The sequence below is a fragment of the Athene cunicularia genome, assembly GCF_003259725.1.
Source record: "Athene cunicularia isolate RWA chromosome 3 unlocalized genomic scaffold, athCun1 chr3_part1, whole genome shotgun sequence".
NCBI classification, from domain to species: Eukaryota; Metazoa; Chordata; class Aves; order Strigiformes; family Strigidae; genus Athene; species Athene cunicularia.
In genome coordinates this window covers 66,289,942-66,308,309 of record NW_020799097.1, presented here as the reverse complement: position 1 = coordinate 66,308,309, position 18,368 = coordinate 66,289,942, and the positions used below count along the sequence as shown (strand labels likewise).

Below are 18,368 nucleotides of genomic sequence, written 5' to 3'. Positions count from 1 at the left end.
CATCTAAATATTTATGTATATGAACACCTTAAAATATTAGCTTTAATCATATTTGAGTGGATTTCGTTGTTTTTTTCAGTAGGTGTCACTAAAGATCCAAAAGAGCCCAGATTTTCACTCTTGTGGCTATTGTCTGAAGTCTTGCACCTTTATCATCAAGTTTCGTCACATCATTCTTATGCAAGTGCACAAACTAATCTGATCTGCTCCGTCGGTTGAAATGACTCTTGTACTCAGGGGATTCAGCTTATCCCTGCATATATCTGTGCAAAAGCTATACCTTCCTTTCCTCTTACTTCCTAGAAGTACAAGGTGTCTCGTTGCCGTCAGTCGTCCGAAGGCTGCCATATACACCTCCTGGTACAGAAAGATTAGCAACCCTTCCACTGCATGCCATTAATGGGTTTTTCAGGACTGCACCTAACAGGAGCAGCTCTCTTCCCATGGTATGTCTATGCTGCAATCCCAGTGACAGGTGGAATAGCTTTTCACAAGCTAACTAAGAGCAGAATCACCCACCTATTAAAAATACAGTGCTAGGAATTTATCTGTGGAGTAACGAAGTAGACTAGATTATTCCTTACTGCTTCCAGGTTCCTGAGGTAGCTCTGGTGTCCACAGAAGTGCAAAGTACTTGTCTGTAGACTTGGTAACAGGATTACACCTGACAGTAGCCTAAGCCTGGTGACCCCTGTTTTGCTATATTAAGGATACCAATAAAACTCAGACACCAGAGTGAAGAGAGTAGGCGTATTTTACTGGTGATAACCAGTGTAACAGTGAAATACAGAAAACATGCAGCAAGAAAAGGCAGAATAGTGCACCTAAAGCAACAAACAAGAAAATACAGGGTAACACATCAAATCATTATTACATGAGAGAGAGAATAAAGATACATCACCACTTGCATACGTTGCCATCATCCAGATCCGCAGTCGCTGGGCAGCCCCAGTTACAGCAAGGATTTGGAGAGCCTGTCCCGGCAAGTGGGAAATCCTACGCGGTGCGTCCACCCGTAGGTGAGGCTTCCAAAGTCACTGCAAATGGGCCCAGCCTTATATACCAGAGATCGACAAGCCAGAATAGCTGGCACCTTTGTTTTGAGGGGAAAATTTCATTCTCCTGTTGGATTCCACCCAAAGCCTGGCCAGGGCTTGGGGCGGTAAACCAAGGGAGTTTCTAACAAGGCCAACCACCTGGGTTCTCAGTCTTGAACAAGGCTGAGAGGAAAGTTGGATACATTCTCTCCTCACTACTGATTATATTCTGTCTAAGCTGCATCCTTCACTAGCGAGCTTACATACTTTGTTAATGATTACATACTAAGTTAGCAGCTTCGGCTTGGAGCCTATTGTTCAGGCCTCAGTATTTCAATGCTTTAGCACTTTTTGCATCAGCATAAGTGGGTTGTTATAACTTAGTACAATACCTACTAGCAGAGTGGTTATGAGTTATAAAATACACAGGATTCATCTATAGGTCAACTCTGGCTTGGGCCGGTTGTCCAAGCCTTAGCACTTCAACCCCCTATCTAACTATAGCAGTATTGTCATTCCATACACCTGAAATCTGGTCTAGGATCATCATGTCTGTCTGGAAGAGGGAAAAAATTAGCTTTTGCTCTCAGCTCTATTGCTAGTCATGTGTTTCATATGTGTAAGTTAAATTTACCTGTTCAGTTTTTTAAGTCTCAGGGTTTTCTGTCTTGCTTTAACTCACATCCCCACCCTGTATTTCCTGATTAGGTCCTTTGTGTTTAGGAGGAAGGATCTGTATTATATGTTCACACTGTGACTAAACCAACAGGCTCCCTTATCACAGGAGGTTGATAATATATGTCAACAGTAATACATCTGGTGATTAGTTTTAAGATTGAGGGATCAGCAATAATAAGCATCATATTGCCTCCTTTGTTGATACCTAAGGATGAGCCATCTCCTTCCAACCAATTTATGATATATCAAAATTCAAATTTTATTATCACATGTATGTGAAATGTGTATGAGAGAGTGGAGACTCCACTTAAGCTTCTAATTTCATTTAATTCTTACAAGGCCATCCATCCCACTGTACTCTCTCATTGTGCTCTCTGCTGAGACATCTTGAAGTTTAAACTCAGCAAAGAGCAGCTACAGAGATGGAGGGGAAAAGCACTCATGTCACTAACCACCTCTTTTATACTTATGGAAGAAGAATGGTCATTATTGGAATGGTCTCACTGTCAAGGCAGCCACTTGAAAAGTAATATGCTGGAAGCACACATTTCCTTAACATAATCAACAACTTGCCTTCCATGTGAGGATATTTATGCTAATAATTTTTCTCTTAGTTCTTGCAAAGCAGAAGTTATTTCTAAGTAATTAAAAAGCTACAGCTATGGTCAGTTTGTAACGTTGAAAGACTGGCAGACATACTGTAGACTAGGTTGAACCCTCAGCTGTGCAGTCCATGTGGAGTTTTGTCCATGTGCAGCACATGTAATTCTGGTGCAAATGTGCTGTCAGTGAAACTGAAACTAGTGAAAGCCACTTCTTGGTGATAAAGATAATTTGGGAAACTGAGAGCATAAATTAGGTCTCTAAACCACTGAGCTACAACACTAACTTTGTATTTTCAAAATAACTATCGCCTCTTTGAACACACCTCTGAATGAATACACCACCCACAAGAGAGCTACCAAAATTCAAAATTCTCAAATTCCTGAAACCTTCCTTCATCTCGTTTCCATGAAGAGGGACTTTTAATTTGGTCTCCAAAGCCTGCTTTCCAACAGGTAACAGCTCTCTGATATTAATTCCATTATAAATGCCCATGTACTTGCTACAGATTCAAGAAGAAAATATTTTCTGTAAAGATTTTCTGAACAATTTTATTGAGTTAATTTTCTTCATTTTATATTTTTATATATAGTCATTTATATATATATATAAAATTCAAAGAGCTAAAGAGTTGTCTAAGGCACTTGGAACTGTGCACAGCAGAGTATCCTACAGTACTGTACAACTTAGGCAGCACACATTTTTTTTGGCTCATTAAACAAAAACACCATAAAACAAGCCTAATATATGTTCTCTATAAAATAGATAATACACATTCTATTTTTCAGATAACAATATTGGAATATTTGTGTGTGTGTGTGTGTGTGTATATATATATATACACGACAGTACAGACAAACCCCCAAGATGCAGGTATCATTAATTTGTAACACTTCCAGTTATTTACATTCACAGATATCAATATATCTGTGTAAAATGCAGTATCAGATCAACTACTTTATAGTTAACTATATTCAATCACACTAAGTCAAGCTGCCAAAATACAAGTAAATGCATTCATTTTTTGTTATGTAAAATACACAGCTGAAAAGTTATCAGTATTGATTCTCCACAGCCTCACATCTTTTGAAAGTCACTAAACATGTTGAAAGTACATTTTAAAATGCCAGCAATTCTAAGCTGATAACGTTTCAATGATAGATATATTTTTTATAGTTATCAATAACTATCCAGCATGACGGGCAGTGGGGAACCAAGTCTTGAATTTTTTGTTTGCCTTATTTTGCTTGTAAATAGGAGCATTTAGTGAAATTCAAGCAAGTTTCTTTGAGCATAATTTGTTTCTATTTTAAGTCAAATTAATAAAAACAATGAAATCTAAGAACTGACCCAGTGCCATTACATGCTGCAGAATTTTAATTCCAATGAATTCACGTGAAAATTTAATTTCAGGTGACTGTGGCCCACGTATAGTATATTCAGCACATATGAACCTCCTGGCTTTACTGGACCCTTGTAAGACCCTACTGGAGCTTAACCACTTGCACTGGTGTGGATGGGCTATCAAGCCCTCCTTATTGGTGTCATCTCTCAGAGGTGTCCTTGCAGACTTGGTTGGAAGAGGCATGTATGCAAGGATTCCTACTACTGAGTAGTACCTTGCCCCAGTGTATTGCAGCTCTGCCAGAGAAATAAACGTGCTTGAACGCCCAGTGTTTAAGGAACAGTTGGGGCTACAAAGCATGGCATACTAATATTGCCACCACTTACTCTTTGAGCAGTTGTGCTGTAAAATACTGGGAAGGAACGTAGACTTATTAGCTCTTGAGTGTACGGCAATGTGGTCTGCGGCATTCTTGCACCTCTCCTAAATCTGCAGTTTGGTTGTAAATGGAATTCTACTTCTCTTTTAGGGAAAAATAATAAAAATCATAAGAGCTATTTCAACAGTTGCAGGCAATTCACATGTGCCATCTCCACACCCTTCCTACCCCTATTCATACAGTTAGATGCCCATTCAAACAAGCCATTGATATATTTTTGCTTCAAATCACACCAGCTAAAATAATCATCCAAAACACAGTATTTCTTTAATTCCAAAATGTATACAAGTTTACAAATCAATATACCACCACACAAAGTAGTGAATGGAAGAGAAGATGTTTAGCAACATTTTACTATATTATAACAATGTTCAAATATGGTTAAATTTGACATAGTATCGCAAGACTTTTTTAATATAAAGAATTAATGACTGAACAAGGAGATACAGAGAATACTGTTACTTTCTTTGTTCCTGTGCAATGCAATAGTTAGCTTCTAGAAAACAATGTAATATTGGTGAAATGCTGTATCTAGTTCATATGAGCTCTGCTTCCATTAAAATCCCGAAACAAGATGGAAACACTGACAAAGTGAAATAAGAGTGAAATAAGATCTTATTAATCATTAAAGTTAATAAATAGAAACCTGTCAAAACATTAAATTGAAATAAGTTATTTTTACTCCATTTGTCCCTTTTAAAAATATAGATATACTTCCATAAATTTGGGGTTTTTTTTCAGATGTGTGTTAAATAGAAGCGTGAAGCTATTCTGGGGAATTTACTTTTCCTTTAATTTGATCCTCAAAATAATATCAACCTAATAAAAACTTTCAGAATTGCTTTCTTTTGTTCACCAAAAGCTAGGTCCCAGCAGTGAGCACTGCACTGAGCTTTGTACAGTAAGAGTAAAGATAGCAACAACAATGGAGCTAAATGTGGGAGCTCCTAAAGGCAGGAGGGAAGTTTATTCTGTTTTTCACCCTGAGTACGTCTTTATATTAGTTTACAGCAGCGGCACAGGTCTTAACTCCTTGAGATACGAATAAAAACAGATGACACAAAAGTGTTAAAAGATGCAGTTCTGGTAGATCTGACAATTTAATGCAAATGTAGGCTTTTAGCTTGGTTTACTTTATCCTTAAAGTGTTAACAGACATCAAGACATGGGCTCCTAATTTAGTCTTTGTTTAGGATGTCAGAGGGGCTCAGCCAGACCTGTCCTACTGGTGCAGTCTGCCAGGTACCCGGGTGACAATGTGGCTCTCCCTGCCCTGGCTCAACCCCTGCCAGCTGCAGCTGAAGCAAATTCTCTGTAGAGAAAACTCTCTCTAGTATTTATTACTAGTCAGAGATCTGGGTATTACTAGTCACAGCATCTCTGCTGGAAACAAAGCACTAATCTCACTGGAAGGAGGGGTCTAATTTCTGTAATACCAGGGACACTTCCCTCCCTTTGTTTCACAGCTTTCATTTGGTTTTCAAGTAAAAAAAAAAGGCGGTCTGATATGGTTTTTACCTGTCAACACTGAAGTTGTGGTGCTTCTCTAAGAGCTGCTCGGTGTGGCCAAAGCAGAAGGCGGGGCTGCCCTGCCCCACACCACATCAGAAGTTGGTGAAGTCCACCACAGCAAGGGACACTCATAACTGTAGGTAAATGCTAAGCCCAACAAATAACACAGTCTTGTAGACCTACGATGGCTGTGAATACTTTCAGTGGTTTTGAAGAGACACTGCTTTTGGTCCTACCTTGTTTCAAACCACTGGCTGAAATGGTATTTAGCTTAAATAGATGTTAGCATTTAAATATTTTTGGGGGGTACTTGTTGAGTCAACATACATAGCACAATTCGAGGAAATTCAGACAGACTATTTTTCATTTGGAACAACTAACTTCAGTTATAAGGACTAGTACGTGTTACCTGAAAGCAGAGTGAGACAAGAGACATTCTAGAACCATTTCTATTTGTTATGCGAAGAAATTAGGATTTGATTAAGCATCCATTCTTCTGCACCCACAGCAACATGATGTGATGCATGATCCTACTGATAAATGTGATATATGAGGTCATTTCAGAAACCACTACTTCAAGCTATTCATTTTCTCTTTGTGTGCATGTAGACATGTGAGTTCATATCTGACTCTGTATGTGTGTAAGGTATGTGTGTACGGTTTGTCATATGTTGTGGATAATGTTTAAATGATTTGTCCAACTTGATAAAAATTAACACATTGATCCCTTCTAGCCAGCTGGACTGTACTATGCATTGCATGCAATGTGGGATTTTTTTTCTTTGCCTTTTTACACATTTTTTTTCATCAAAGATTACTCACTCAGGAGTTTCTCAGGACTTAGCCTGATTTTTCCCTTCTAACAGGCATGCAGCACCACAGGCAGTTACATACATGACTTACTACTTCCAATGGGCTGTTGTAGCAACTTGAAGACATTTGAAGTCATCAATACAAAGGACTAGGAGATACAGCAGAAACTGACTTCAGGCAGCTCAGTAAGGTAAAGTAAACTTTCTTCACTACACATAGTGACATACCAAAATCTTGTTATTTTTTTATTGCATGGATAACACTTTACAGCTGTCATTTTTTTCTGCCAGTTGATATTTAGAATATAAAAATAGTATATACAATTCTAAGTCTGTGTGTGGGTACAATACACAATGGATAGTTTATAGTAATTCTGCAAGTATACTACATTTTTACATGAGTTCCAATAAAGGCAACTCTTTTTGTCCAGTTACATAAGTTTGCTTAAGAAGTTTGCTGAATTGTGGGCCAAAGAATGCATCTGGTTATTTAACATCAAAATAATAAGAAATCACATAAGAAAATAAAGATTAGCTCAGCATTTCTACCCAGGCTAGTATTCTGCCTCTAACAATGGCTTGTAGTGAATATTTTAAAAAACCCAAACCCAGGAGGAGGAAGGGGAAAGCCTAAGTGATACCTTATCTACATATTCTAATGTCTTTTGGCAAAACACAGGTTGAGGAAGTCTGAGCCCGAAGTTGTATCCTCATCTTTGTGTTAACTCTTAAAATGAGAAGGTGGCACATGTCTTTCCAACTACGCTCCAGTCTTCTTGCAAAGTCAATTAATTCATTTCATCCTAAGAGCTTAACAAGTTTTACTTTGCTTGTATAACCATATGTACCCTGGCATGTCAGTGGAGCTGCTGTCTTACATAAAGTTTATATAGTCTGACCTTACCTTTGTCCAAGTTACTCCGCCTGTGCAACAGCTATCTTTCTGCATTTAGTACCTTGGCTGCTTTCAAATGTTTCTAAGTGATTAAGGCAACACTGAGGTCGATTTAACTGCTCCACTTGATTCCTTTGAAGTGAAATACCGTGTTTTATACTTCAGAGTCAACACAGTAGGCCTATATAGCATTTTGGACACACATTTCTAAATTTGGCAACAAAAACAACAAAAAGTTTAAGCAGGAGAACTATTTATTAAGTGCTAGTGTAAGTTTTAAGTTTACTCTTCAAATTCTAAAAAAAAATTAGGATTCTACCAGAATTGCTGACAAACCTTAACTCTAATGGCCTGATAATTCCTGTATGATTTAGTGCCAAAGAATACATTTTCACTGCTTCCTTGATGTCAAAGTGGTGTTCCTATATTTATAAAATGATGGGCCTCACAGAAGCTAAACTGTTTTCTGCAAATGGAATCCTAATGGCTCTTATTGATTCCATTAAAAAAGGAAGGTGCTGCTTCCTTTTCTTTGCTACAAGCATGTAGATGGTTGTTTTATTTTGTTATTGATATTTTGGGGTCTGTATGTCATTAGATTTTTACTAAAATGTAAGTGATCCTAACAGTCATACAAATCTATCTTTTTTTAAAAATGTTTGTCAATCTCTTTAAAAATATTTAATAGAGAACCAGCTGTTGGAAAGCACTCTCCTGTTACTAGAAGTGCTCTTTACCAAAATAATCCATCCCATTTATGCAAACCTGGTCTTGCTGTATATATCAGTAAAGAGGGAGATCTAATTTTAGCCACCAAATCGCCTTCCTGCCTTTAGGCTGACATCTAAACCAACAACCTTCAGTTTTATAAACTAAAAATATTCCACAAGAATCTATTGCAGGTTCTGAGGTAAAAATCACATCTACGCAGACCTTTTATTGCCTGAAAAAGAAATACTTACACTTCACAATGAAAAACTAAACAGGGCACATAAAAGACAAAAATAAATTGTAATATGTACACACATTAGAAAGGATAAATAGCAAATACATTGTAATACTGCATTAAATGTATGCATATGTGAATTCCAGACCCCCCCTCCAAATGTTGTGTACATTAATTGAAAGGATAAATAAATGTTAATATAAGAGAGAGAATTTCTTAGTGTAAACAACGCCACAGGCTTTTTAATAGGCCTTTGGGCCAACTTAGAAAAACCATGTATTGCCTTTCACACTCCATACCACTTAATTTTAATAGTACTGTATTCACATATACAATTTCAGGATAGTATAAAAAATGATGGATCTAAGAAGCATTCTTCACACTCAACAAAAACAGGCTGCAGACACTCTAAGGATTTTCCATTCACTTTTACAGGATTACTGGCTGAAGATGTAATGATTCATCTGGGAGTTCCTCCTCAAAGCAGTGCAAGAGTCCTTAAATGTATAGTCACATTAGTAATCACTGCTTGAGCCTACTAGTAAAGATTTTTGTGTCTAATTTCAACTCTGATTTTGGATTCACACTAACATCATGTTGAAGTTGACACCACTGCCTGCCATAGGTGAGAAAGATAATGATCCCTCTGGTTTGAATGGCAAGTGACAGACAGCAAGCAGTGTTTCTAAACATGAAGCATTTCATTGCATTCATAGTGTCACATTATTTGTCCTTCAAATCCTAGTTATGTATTTCTGAGGATCCAGAGTATGTCAACATTAAAAACCAAAAAATATATGACTTGTTCTGTATGAATGTTCAATGTATTTTCTTGAAGCATGCTCATCAGGATTTTAAAAAATACAGCTGAGTTATACTAGGACTAATTTCTGGCAATTGTATTCACTGGCACCAGAGGAAATTACAGTTCTTCACTAAAGTACTGATGACATGAGGACTTGTGGCTTGCTGTCTTTCTAAGACAGGCTGTGACCACTAAAAAGAAATACATGCACAGTTGCTCACACTCAGGTTTTTTAAAAAAATAATTCCTCCCACTGTCCAAGTGCATCGTTAAGCAGTTCCATCGTTCTACTTTTCTCTGTGGACTGACAAGTGAAGTCTCTCTTCCCCCACGCTCTCAGACCTTTTTACAGCCCTCTCAGTTACCCTCAGTCACAGCCCTGTGAAGTCTGATGAGTTCCTGGTAACAGGCTCTCGAGCGATTGTCTTCAGCTCTTCCTGACTTGTGGCACTCTGATGAAGTCCATCAACTTGTCTGCATGGGCTAGCCACAGAACCACGGTCTGTCTTAACACTGACAAACAGTTCACATGGGTTCTCTTCCTAGACAAATTATTTGTCCATTGATAAAGATGAGGGCCACAGGTTTCATTAACCTCAGGGCAAGCTGTAGCACACTCAGTCAAGTTCCAGTGCAATCACGGGTCTTCAGGATGCAATGATTTCCCCAAAGAAAGTTGTTAGACGAAATATGGGATGTGGTCAAACAGTTATGGACGATGAAACCTGAAATGATAAACCATTAAAAAACTTAGAACTGTACTATTTCAACTGACAATGACACTGATCATCCTGCTCTCACAGCTGTTTACTTTTGTTGCCTGAACAGAATTATTCCTGATTTTCCTCGTCTGTGTGTGATTAGTCAGCCCTATTATCCCTTGCTGTGTGTCTCTCTCTACTGGAAAACCAAACCCCCTCAAACAGGGCTATGGTGTGGCTCAGGCACACCATGGTGTATGTCTGTCTGTCCATACCATTAACCTGTTGTTGTGGTCCCTGGCACAGTTTTGTTTGGGTCAACCAGTGCTCTTCCAGATACTGCCTGGGCATGGCTGGGATTAGCACAGGCCAATAGGCAGATGGAGTATGGGGGGACATCACCCTTTTTTGGCGTCTGAGGCAGAGGTTGACTGTCTGTATTCAAGCTGTGCCAAGCCTGCTAGCCTCAGGGCTGAAGGAGTCTCCAGTTTGTTTTGTTTGCCAATATAGGTTTAGACACAAGTGCATCCACTACTTGGAGACACTGTCAGTAAATCAGAAAAACTTTGCTAAGCCATAAACCTTAAATTTCCTTGTGCAAAATTAGGCTAACAAAAAATTGTGGTTTTTTGAAGTAAGCAACAAATTCTGTAGCACTGCAAATGCGTTCTTCCTATTAATAGCAACCAACTGTAGCACATGAAGGCCCAAATACACCTCACTGGTTTGTAGACTTTTAGGTAGGGCATGTACATCACTCCAGATTCCCTTCATGACAGACAGAGAGGTGGGTGGCTTCAAAGGGGGTTGCCAACCTTTTCTAGAATAAGCTAGGAGCCTACAGCCATTGAAATTGTAACTCAGTTTAAATGCAGTGATTCCAAGCAAAAGGGTAACAAGGGCACCAGTATCAGGTGCTCAATGTATGTATCACCAACCTGTTTAAATGGCTTAAAAATATCCATGAAGTAGTAAAAGATGCAGCAACTTTTAAAAAGCAGAGTCAATGATGCACCTAATACAGTAGATTTATGTGCGTTTTTGTTCGAGATGTTTTCTCTGAACAGTTCCAGAGAAGAGCAAAGAAAATAAGCCACACATTACCCCTGTAATGTGGTACAGTACAATACAGGGATGCCTTTCTCAAATAAAGAAGATGTACACAAAAGCTGACATTCACAAGTATGCAGCTCATCTGCTAAGTGAGAGTACAGTGCACTGCAAAAAAGACACAGGGTTTTGTATTTGTGTAGAGCAACAATATATTGGACTATATATAGCATTTCCATTAGAAGCACTTTATAAACACCTACTGATATCCTCTTCCAAAACTTTTATTTATTTCTCTATTTTTAGAAACTCAGTTTCTTGGATTCTGTTATAAAATAAGAGAAGGAATCAGTCTAAATTACTAGTAGAAAACCAGTTCAACTAACACTCATTACAGTAAATGATGAACAATGAAAACCAGTGTTTTTTCTTTCCCAAGTTTAATATCAAATTTTAATAATTCAAAGATATTGTAAACACTGATTATAATATTAAAGCATCATAAATTGAATATGTAATAATATAAGAAACTATATGCTATAAGCTATTTTTGTTTAACAAGCAGCTTCCTTGTCTCATTCTATCACTGAACTTCAGGAATACATGCTTGTTAACCAGCTGCCAATGCAAGTGCCTTTTGGTTTTTATTATCTCAGTGATCTCCTTGAAAAAAATTAAAAAATGAGTAATTCATTCTCTGGCTAGAGACTTTTGTCTACAGTTTTCTCAAAACAAATCACTTTTGTTGTATCAATCCAAATGTAATGATGAACTACATAATTTTTAATGAGAAGTCCCGGAGGAAACAGAATCTCTTTATATTTTCAAAATTGCAATTGACTTAAAACATCTGCATCTAATTCTGCTCTTAATTAGTTTTTTTCTAGTGTTACTCTTCTGACTTCTGTGCAGTGGCTCCACAACATGACCAATGAAAACAAAAAGAGGGTGAAGAGGGAACAGAGAGCGCCTGATTTTCCTCAGGTTGAAATTCATCCAGGACCCTATAGAATCATTGCCTATATTTATCACAATTTGGCTGTGCTGATTTTTTACTCCATTTTCCAAGGCCCTCCTCAAAAAAAAAAATTCACTTTTTAACTGTTTGTCACTCCACTGGATCCCTGAGATTTTTGTCTCAGGTTTCAAGAATCCAATTGTAATCAGTCTTAACTGTTTTCAATTCTTGTGAAAAAATACCCAATTCTTTTTCTATGACTCACGCTTATCTGTACCTATGCTTCTATACTGCAGAGCAACTCAAAAAACGTAACAATGTAAGCAGGAGGTTGAACACCACCCTTCTCGGCACACAGCCAGATTTCTACTCCTGCTCATTTTCTTCTTGGGATGCACATTTAATTAAAGTAGCATTTTTATATATCCTGAAGAAGATATACTACCTACTAGCTGAAAAGAAAATGACACCAGAAGCCAAATGAAAATATACCTATCCGTGTTCAAAAATCACTTTTTCTAATGCTCAGAATGCAACACTAGATTAAAACCCTGCCACCTGCTTCATCTCTGGGTTTAGATTTGCTGTCTGTGAAACTGGTTTGATTTTCTGAAAATTGATTTATTCATGTTATATCTACACTGAAGTGATTTTAGAATATTACAAAAAAAAAATTTCCATGTTTTGGTAAGAAAAAAACCCCACAAATTGTGAAATCAAGCAATCAGCTAGGAGGTGCCAGGAATCACCAAACACCGATCTCCCATTGTGAATTTTCCTTGTAACACTCTTTAATTAGAGGATTCACACTCATTTGCTTGGATCCTGAGTTTGATTGAAATAGCAGCAGGAAAAGGAAGGGACCCAGTCTTGGGCAATTGTTTTTATTTGACTTAACTCTGTGTGAAAGTGGAGACAATAATACTATGTATAGTTTTGCTAGCTGGTGGCAATTTTCAGCCTTTGTAACTTAAAAAAAATAGCAACAGATGCCACAGGGATAGCAGAAAGTGCCTTCCTCCCCCTAGCAATATCTCTGCCAAATTTGAAGTCCTGGCTAAAAACTGCAGACACTTCAGAGCATTTTAAATAATGCTTCAGACAACATCTTGGTGTTATTCAAAGCAGAGAACAAAATAAATCCAGATTAACACATCAGAAGTAGCAAACAGCTAGCTAGCATCTGTCTTGTTCCCCAGAAGCTGCTGCCAGGAGCCCAAGTGACCCTTAGGAAGCTCTCCAAAATACTGGTGAGCTTTTCTGAAGTACAGCACATCATCTAGTTTTCACTTAACAAATGCATCTACAAAATGTATACTATTATGAGCAAGAGAGTACTGCCAAAGAAGGGCATCTTTTTTTTTTTTTGTGCTTGGGGACTGTTAACTTCATCTGTGAGAAATGCTGAGTCCTTCCAAAGGATTATTTTTTAGATTTCCCAAACAATCTTTTTCCATGTAGCAACTGATCCACTGCAGTTACCTTCACTGCATCCCAACTTCAGGGATGGCACCAGCCACACTGGGAATCCCAACAGAATCAGTGGTGGGATTTAGGTGGGATTCAAGGGGACTGAGAGTAGGAATCTACGCAATCATGACACAGCTGCAGAGAACTTGCAGAAAGGCAGAGGGTTGCTGTCATACTCTTCTCTCCAACTTACTCAAGAAGAGGGATTCACCCACCTGGTAAATTGCCGACTTTCCTCATGTACTTCCATTTCTGTGCTTTTAAATTCATTTAGTTCTTTCCGTATTGCTGCCTAATAAAACAATAATGACATACACAACCATAAGAAATACAAATCTTAAGGGAAGAGTTTGAAAGGAACCTGCCTTACTACTGCAGGCTCCCTTACAGTTCCCATTTTCCAGTCTCCCTTACTGTAATCCACAGCTCTCACGCATTTCTGATCATCAACATGAACGACTGTTTTTAATTACAGCTATCTGGAGCAGTAATACACTACAAAGAAACTCAAAGCATCAAACATCAACAATAAACAAAGAAACACCAAATCTACCGCAATGAGTGAGCCAACCCCCCACTGAAATATGGCACTTCCTACAGACAAAAATGGGCAAGGGACTGGGTTACCTCAACCATCGCCTGCTGAGTATGCAGCCAGGAGGGGTCTGTATCTCCAGGCACAGCCCCAGAGGAGCTGGTGACTCACGCTGCCTGCACAGGCTCTGTACACACAGCAGGGCCCTTGTATTTCCCGGATGGAGACAGGATTTCAAGAAAGCGAGATGAATTGCATTTTTTTTAAGTGGAATTAGTCACTTGGTTTGATTAGTTTTATGTAAAATTACATTAAATATTTGGACATTTCAGGCTTGCGTTTTCTGTTGGCAGATATTAAAGAACAACAGAAATTCAGTGCACTTTGTAAATGTCTTGTTGCTTAAATTAAAAGTGATAAGCAATCTACTTCATCAAGTAATAAATATAGTTTCTGAAATACTCTAATATATACTACAAAGGCTTTTGTTTCTATGCCATATGCTTTCCTACCCTCACTGTGAAATTAAATCACAGTTTATTCATACTCTTTCACTATTCTAAATAAAAGCAGTATAATTTCATTAATCCCTAAAGAAATCTCACCTGGTGTGCATGCCTTTCAATGCAGAACAGACAAGCAGCATGATAAAATTGTAACATCACCATACTGTGGTCTCATAAAAGAGAAACTTCATTTTAAGCAGGGGATAGTTCTGTTTAGCTGCAACAGCATGCTTAAACAAAGCTGCTGTAATAGCTAGGAAAGACACAGCTATTTCTGAGCACCTAATCATCAGCAAAGACACCAGAGTTCCAGCTCCGTAATATAGTTACAGTACAATTTTCTGCTCCCACTGGAATTAGAAAAATTACTTCCCTGGGAAAAAAAGGGCAAGGGAGTTTCCAGGCAACCTGGGGTCTGCCTTTCTGCTGTGGTGAACAAACATGGGGATCACAGAACCAGCCTTGGGCACCTGTTCATTATAAAATGAATCGAGATTAAAACCTGTTACCCTAAGGTACATAGGAAACTCCACAGTTTTTTTCTAGTGCAGTTTACTCTTGTTGGACCTAGATGAAAGTGGAGGTTCTGGATGCTCTAACCTCCCACAGACTACGTGAGGACTAGAGAGTGCTCAGCACCTCTCATAACCAAAGTCTACAAACACTTCTGGGTACATTTTTAATGTCTTCACCTTGACATGATATGAAATTCTCCTTTGATTGTCGGATGTGCTAGCATTAACGTTAAAATACAAGCTGATATAAAATCAGGGCTTCACAGTCCTTAGCTATGACAGTGGGTTCTTGCACGTATCACTTTTCATGCCAAGCACATCTCATAGGCTTTCCATAAAAGTTGGTTAAGAGCCAGTGCTCAAAGGGCCAGCACTTTTTGATACCTAAGTCCTACAGCTTTCCTTTTATGAAGTGGTATAGGAGGGAAATGGAAGAGTATTTTATGGTAATCTTTGATCTGTTTTTGAAAAGAGAATCACAGAATCATTAGTCTCATTCTTTGTAATTAGGCAGAGGAACATGCTGGGGGCAAGCGGCCCAAGAAGGTGTGCTGCATGCATACGGTCAGCTCCTGCACTGCTGGTTGTGGCCAAGAACCCTGAGGAGGATGGAGCAGCTTCTACCTTTTTTCACTTGAGTTGCAAAAGTAACTCTCAATGGCAGTGACGCAGGCTTCTGTCTACAGAAACCTTGCCTGAATTCCACGTGTTGTAGCCATCTTTGCTACCAACATGGCTTAGCAAGGCTAAGATGGCTAAAGGCTAAAAATGCAAGAAATTCTGGCCTGAACTGCTGTAATAGAGGTGGCAAATATGCTCTTAATAGGGAAGAGAGTGGGTTTTCTTAGCTGCAAGCAGTAGATGCACAGCAGTACCGTGACAGCCTCCAGCAGATGTCATTGGTGATGCTGGCGTCAGGAGAATGTAAACCAGAGGAAAGACCCCCAAAAGTGGCAGATGCAAGCATTTTCTTTTAATCTACATTTTATTCTTACCTTGTCTGCAGGAGTTAATCTGGCCCAAGGCTTGTCAGCACGACGGTCATAATCCGGAGAATCCGTGACCTCCACATACTCGTTAAATCGAAGGATTCTTCTTGCTTGAAGTTCAGCCACTGTAGGCCTCAGGCTGAGCTGTAAAGCAGGAAGCAGAAAATAGTATGTTTAATAAGATGAAATAAAATAAAAGATGAGGATATGATGTAATCTCAAGAGAACTTGAGGTATTTCTAAATAGGGTCACTTTCAGGTGTCTAAAAAAAGGCACCATCCTGGGACCACTGCATGGGAATGAGGAAGCAGCACAACCTAATTTCTTCAATTATAAAAATAGTCTTTGTTGGGCAGGTCACAGAGAATCGTGACAGTTATCCCTGGCATATTAATTGTGACTTTGCAACTATCACACCATTTACCCCACTAGGTAGCAGGTCCATTTGCATTAATGATTACACAGTCTGCTGTGTTCAACTATAATATTGAAAATAAGCAGGATTTGGAGGCGCCTGCCTAACCAAAAAAAATTGGTTTTGAACATCCAGAGGTCATTATGATGCCAAATTGTTTCAGTCACCTCAAACAATATTCACGTTAATTAACTAAGGATGATCATATTAAGGAAACTGTATTTTTGCAGAGAAGGGCAGACTAGGGATACCTATGAAAATTCCCCCCATCCTAACGAGCTCCTGAAGTCAGGGCAGCAGATCCGTAACTGCTTTATTTCCAGGGACAGTGAGTACAATCCCACCTACAGTGGCCAAGATCACTGATGTGGTTAGAAGAACACTAAAGGGCCCACACTGCTTTGCTGCCCTCGAGAAGAGCAGATGTGCACGTGTGGCTGCTCTCGAACATACATGACAGCAGAGGTCATGATCACAGAGCAAACACGTATCGTTTCTCTCCCCTGCTTACACAGACAAATATTGACCATGGCCAGACTCCGTATGCTTTTCCAGGTATGGGAAACTGGACAGGATGGAGTTTCCCCCAAGATGGACTTGGCTTGTACTGCTTTTTAAACAGATTTCTCATCTGGGGGCATGAGTGATGGACATTTGCAGTAATGTATATACACTGATTTTGAGAATTTTACAGAAAATAATTCTATGTACACAAATACGCAATACAAAAAACACATCATCACCTTTCTACTGAGTCTACGTTTTATTTCTCTTTTGGCTTCCTGTTCCTCTTCTTCATTCTTCTCTGTTTTCAGAAGAGATAAAAAGGAATGAATATTTAAGTATTGTAACTGTACATATTGTATTTCTCTTGGTTGAAAGCTTCAGGATTTCAAGTCCTGGCTCATGTCTTCTCATATTTCTGGATGGTCTTGCATGTGTTGTCTGCTTTTTGGATTTTGTGTGCTCTGATTTCTTTTCCCTAACCTCATTTCCCCTGATTCTGTAGACATTTCAAGTCACCACTGTGGGTCAGAAACACAGCAAAGAGGAGGTGTCTGCCATTTCCTTTCTGTGTAACACCAAACAAGAAATACCCTGAAAGAGCTGCCTAATGTTTCAATTACTCATCTTAACATTAAAATCACTGTTGCTTTTACTTCCAACATGCCACCTACTGACTTTAGAATAAGAGTATAATTATTTACGAGGGTCAAGAAAAAACTTTGCTCTGAGTATCTAAATTGTCCGAATGTCCTCTACTGCTACAGGACGCGATGAATCAATAACAATTTGTTTCACTGTCATTTGTTAGTGCAAATTGGTTTTGTTACTTTAGTCTTTTTTTTTCTGGTTTTATAATGTGGGCATATGATTCAGTACTCGAACGGTCTTGGTTAAGGGCCATTAGCTAAACCAAATGAATGAGTACACACATTTTTTTAATCTATTTGGGCATGAGATTGACGTGTGCTTTTAACAAACTTCTGTGCTAACCAAATTTCTTGAGTACCAGTGAAAATCGGAAAGTCATGTTCATAGGGACTCAGCATTTTTTTAAATTGATGTACATTTTGAAGAATATTATTTACTCTTTCAGTCTACCTCTGATGGTTATACACAAAGTTAACTTAATTGTGGCTGAAATATCCCACCTAGAGATATCCATGAAATTCTGATCCTCTTTCATTTATGGTTGAGGGTTATGGACTCCACGTTGCAGTTCAAGGCTAACTATAAATTTAAAAGAATTAATTTGTTCATTGTGGATGCAGACAAACTGCATACATGAAAAAGCAGTTTTAAATCCTGGTCTAGTCCTATTTGCCTTGTCTGCTGTGTTAGTATAGGCAACCTGGCTGCAGTGGAGATTCTGTGTGACTGGTACACTGGAGACAACATTATCACAGGACAGCTTGTGGTACTTGCAGATTCCCTTTGCTATCTCAAAGGCTCTCATACAAGAAGAATATATGAGAAAGGGGAAGAGCAGCAAATGATAAAAAAGAAAAAGATGAAAGTTACAGTAGGAAAAAGGCAATGCCAGCCCAAGACCTGCTCTGTGAGAACAGTCCAACACCAACCCTGGGTTTCCATCAGCAAGATGTAATCACACAGCGTTGTTGTAAGGATTAGGTTGGATCTTGTGTTGATGG

The 18,368-nt window shown here is 38.6% G+C and overlaps 1 protein-coding gene across 3 annotated transcripts in view; it reads right to left on the bottom strand.

The window, feature by feature from the left end:
- Window positions 1-4,832: 4,832 nt before the first annotated feature.
- Window positions 4,833-18,368, bottom strand: part of PHACTR2 (phosphatase and actin regulator 2) — a 115,437-nt gene continuing 101,901 nt past the window's right edge. For all 3 annotated transcript variants that reach the window (XM_026844320.1, XM_026844319.1, XM_026844321.1), the window contains 4 exons: window positions 16,956-17,017; window positions 15,803-15,940; window positions 13,467-13,543; window positions 4,833-9,797 (listed from right to left, as the gene is read on the bottom strand). In XM_026844320.1, coding sequence (XP_026700121.1) covers window positions 9,782-9,797; window positions 13,467-13,543; window positions 15,803-15,940; window positions 16,956-17,017 — 293 coding nt within the window. In that variant the 3' untranslated portion in view covers window positions 4,833-9,781. The remainder of the gene's footprint in view (window positions 9,798-13,466; window positions 13,544-15,802; window positions 15,941-16,955; window positions 17,018-18,368) is intronic.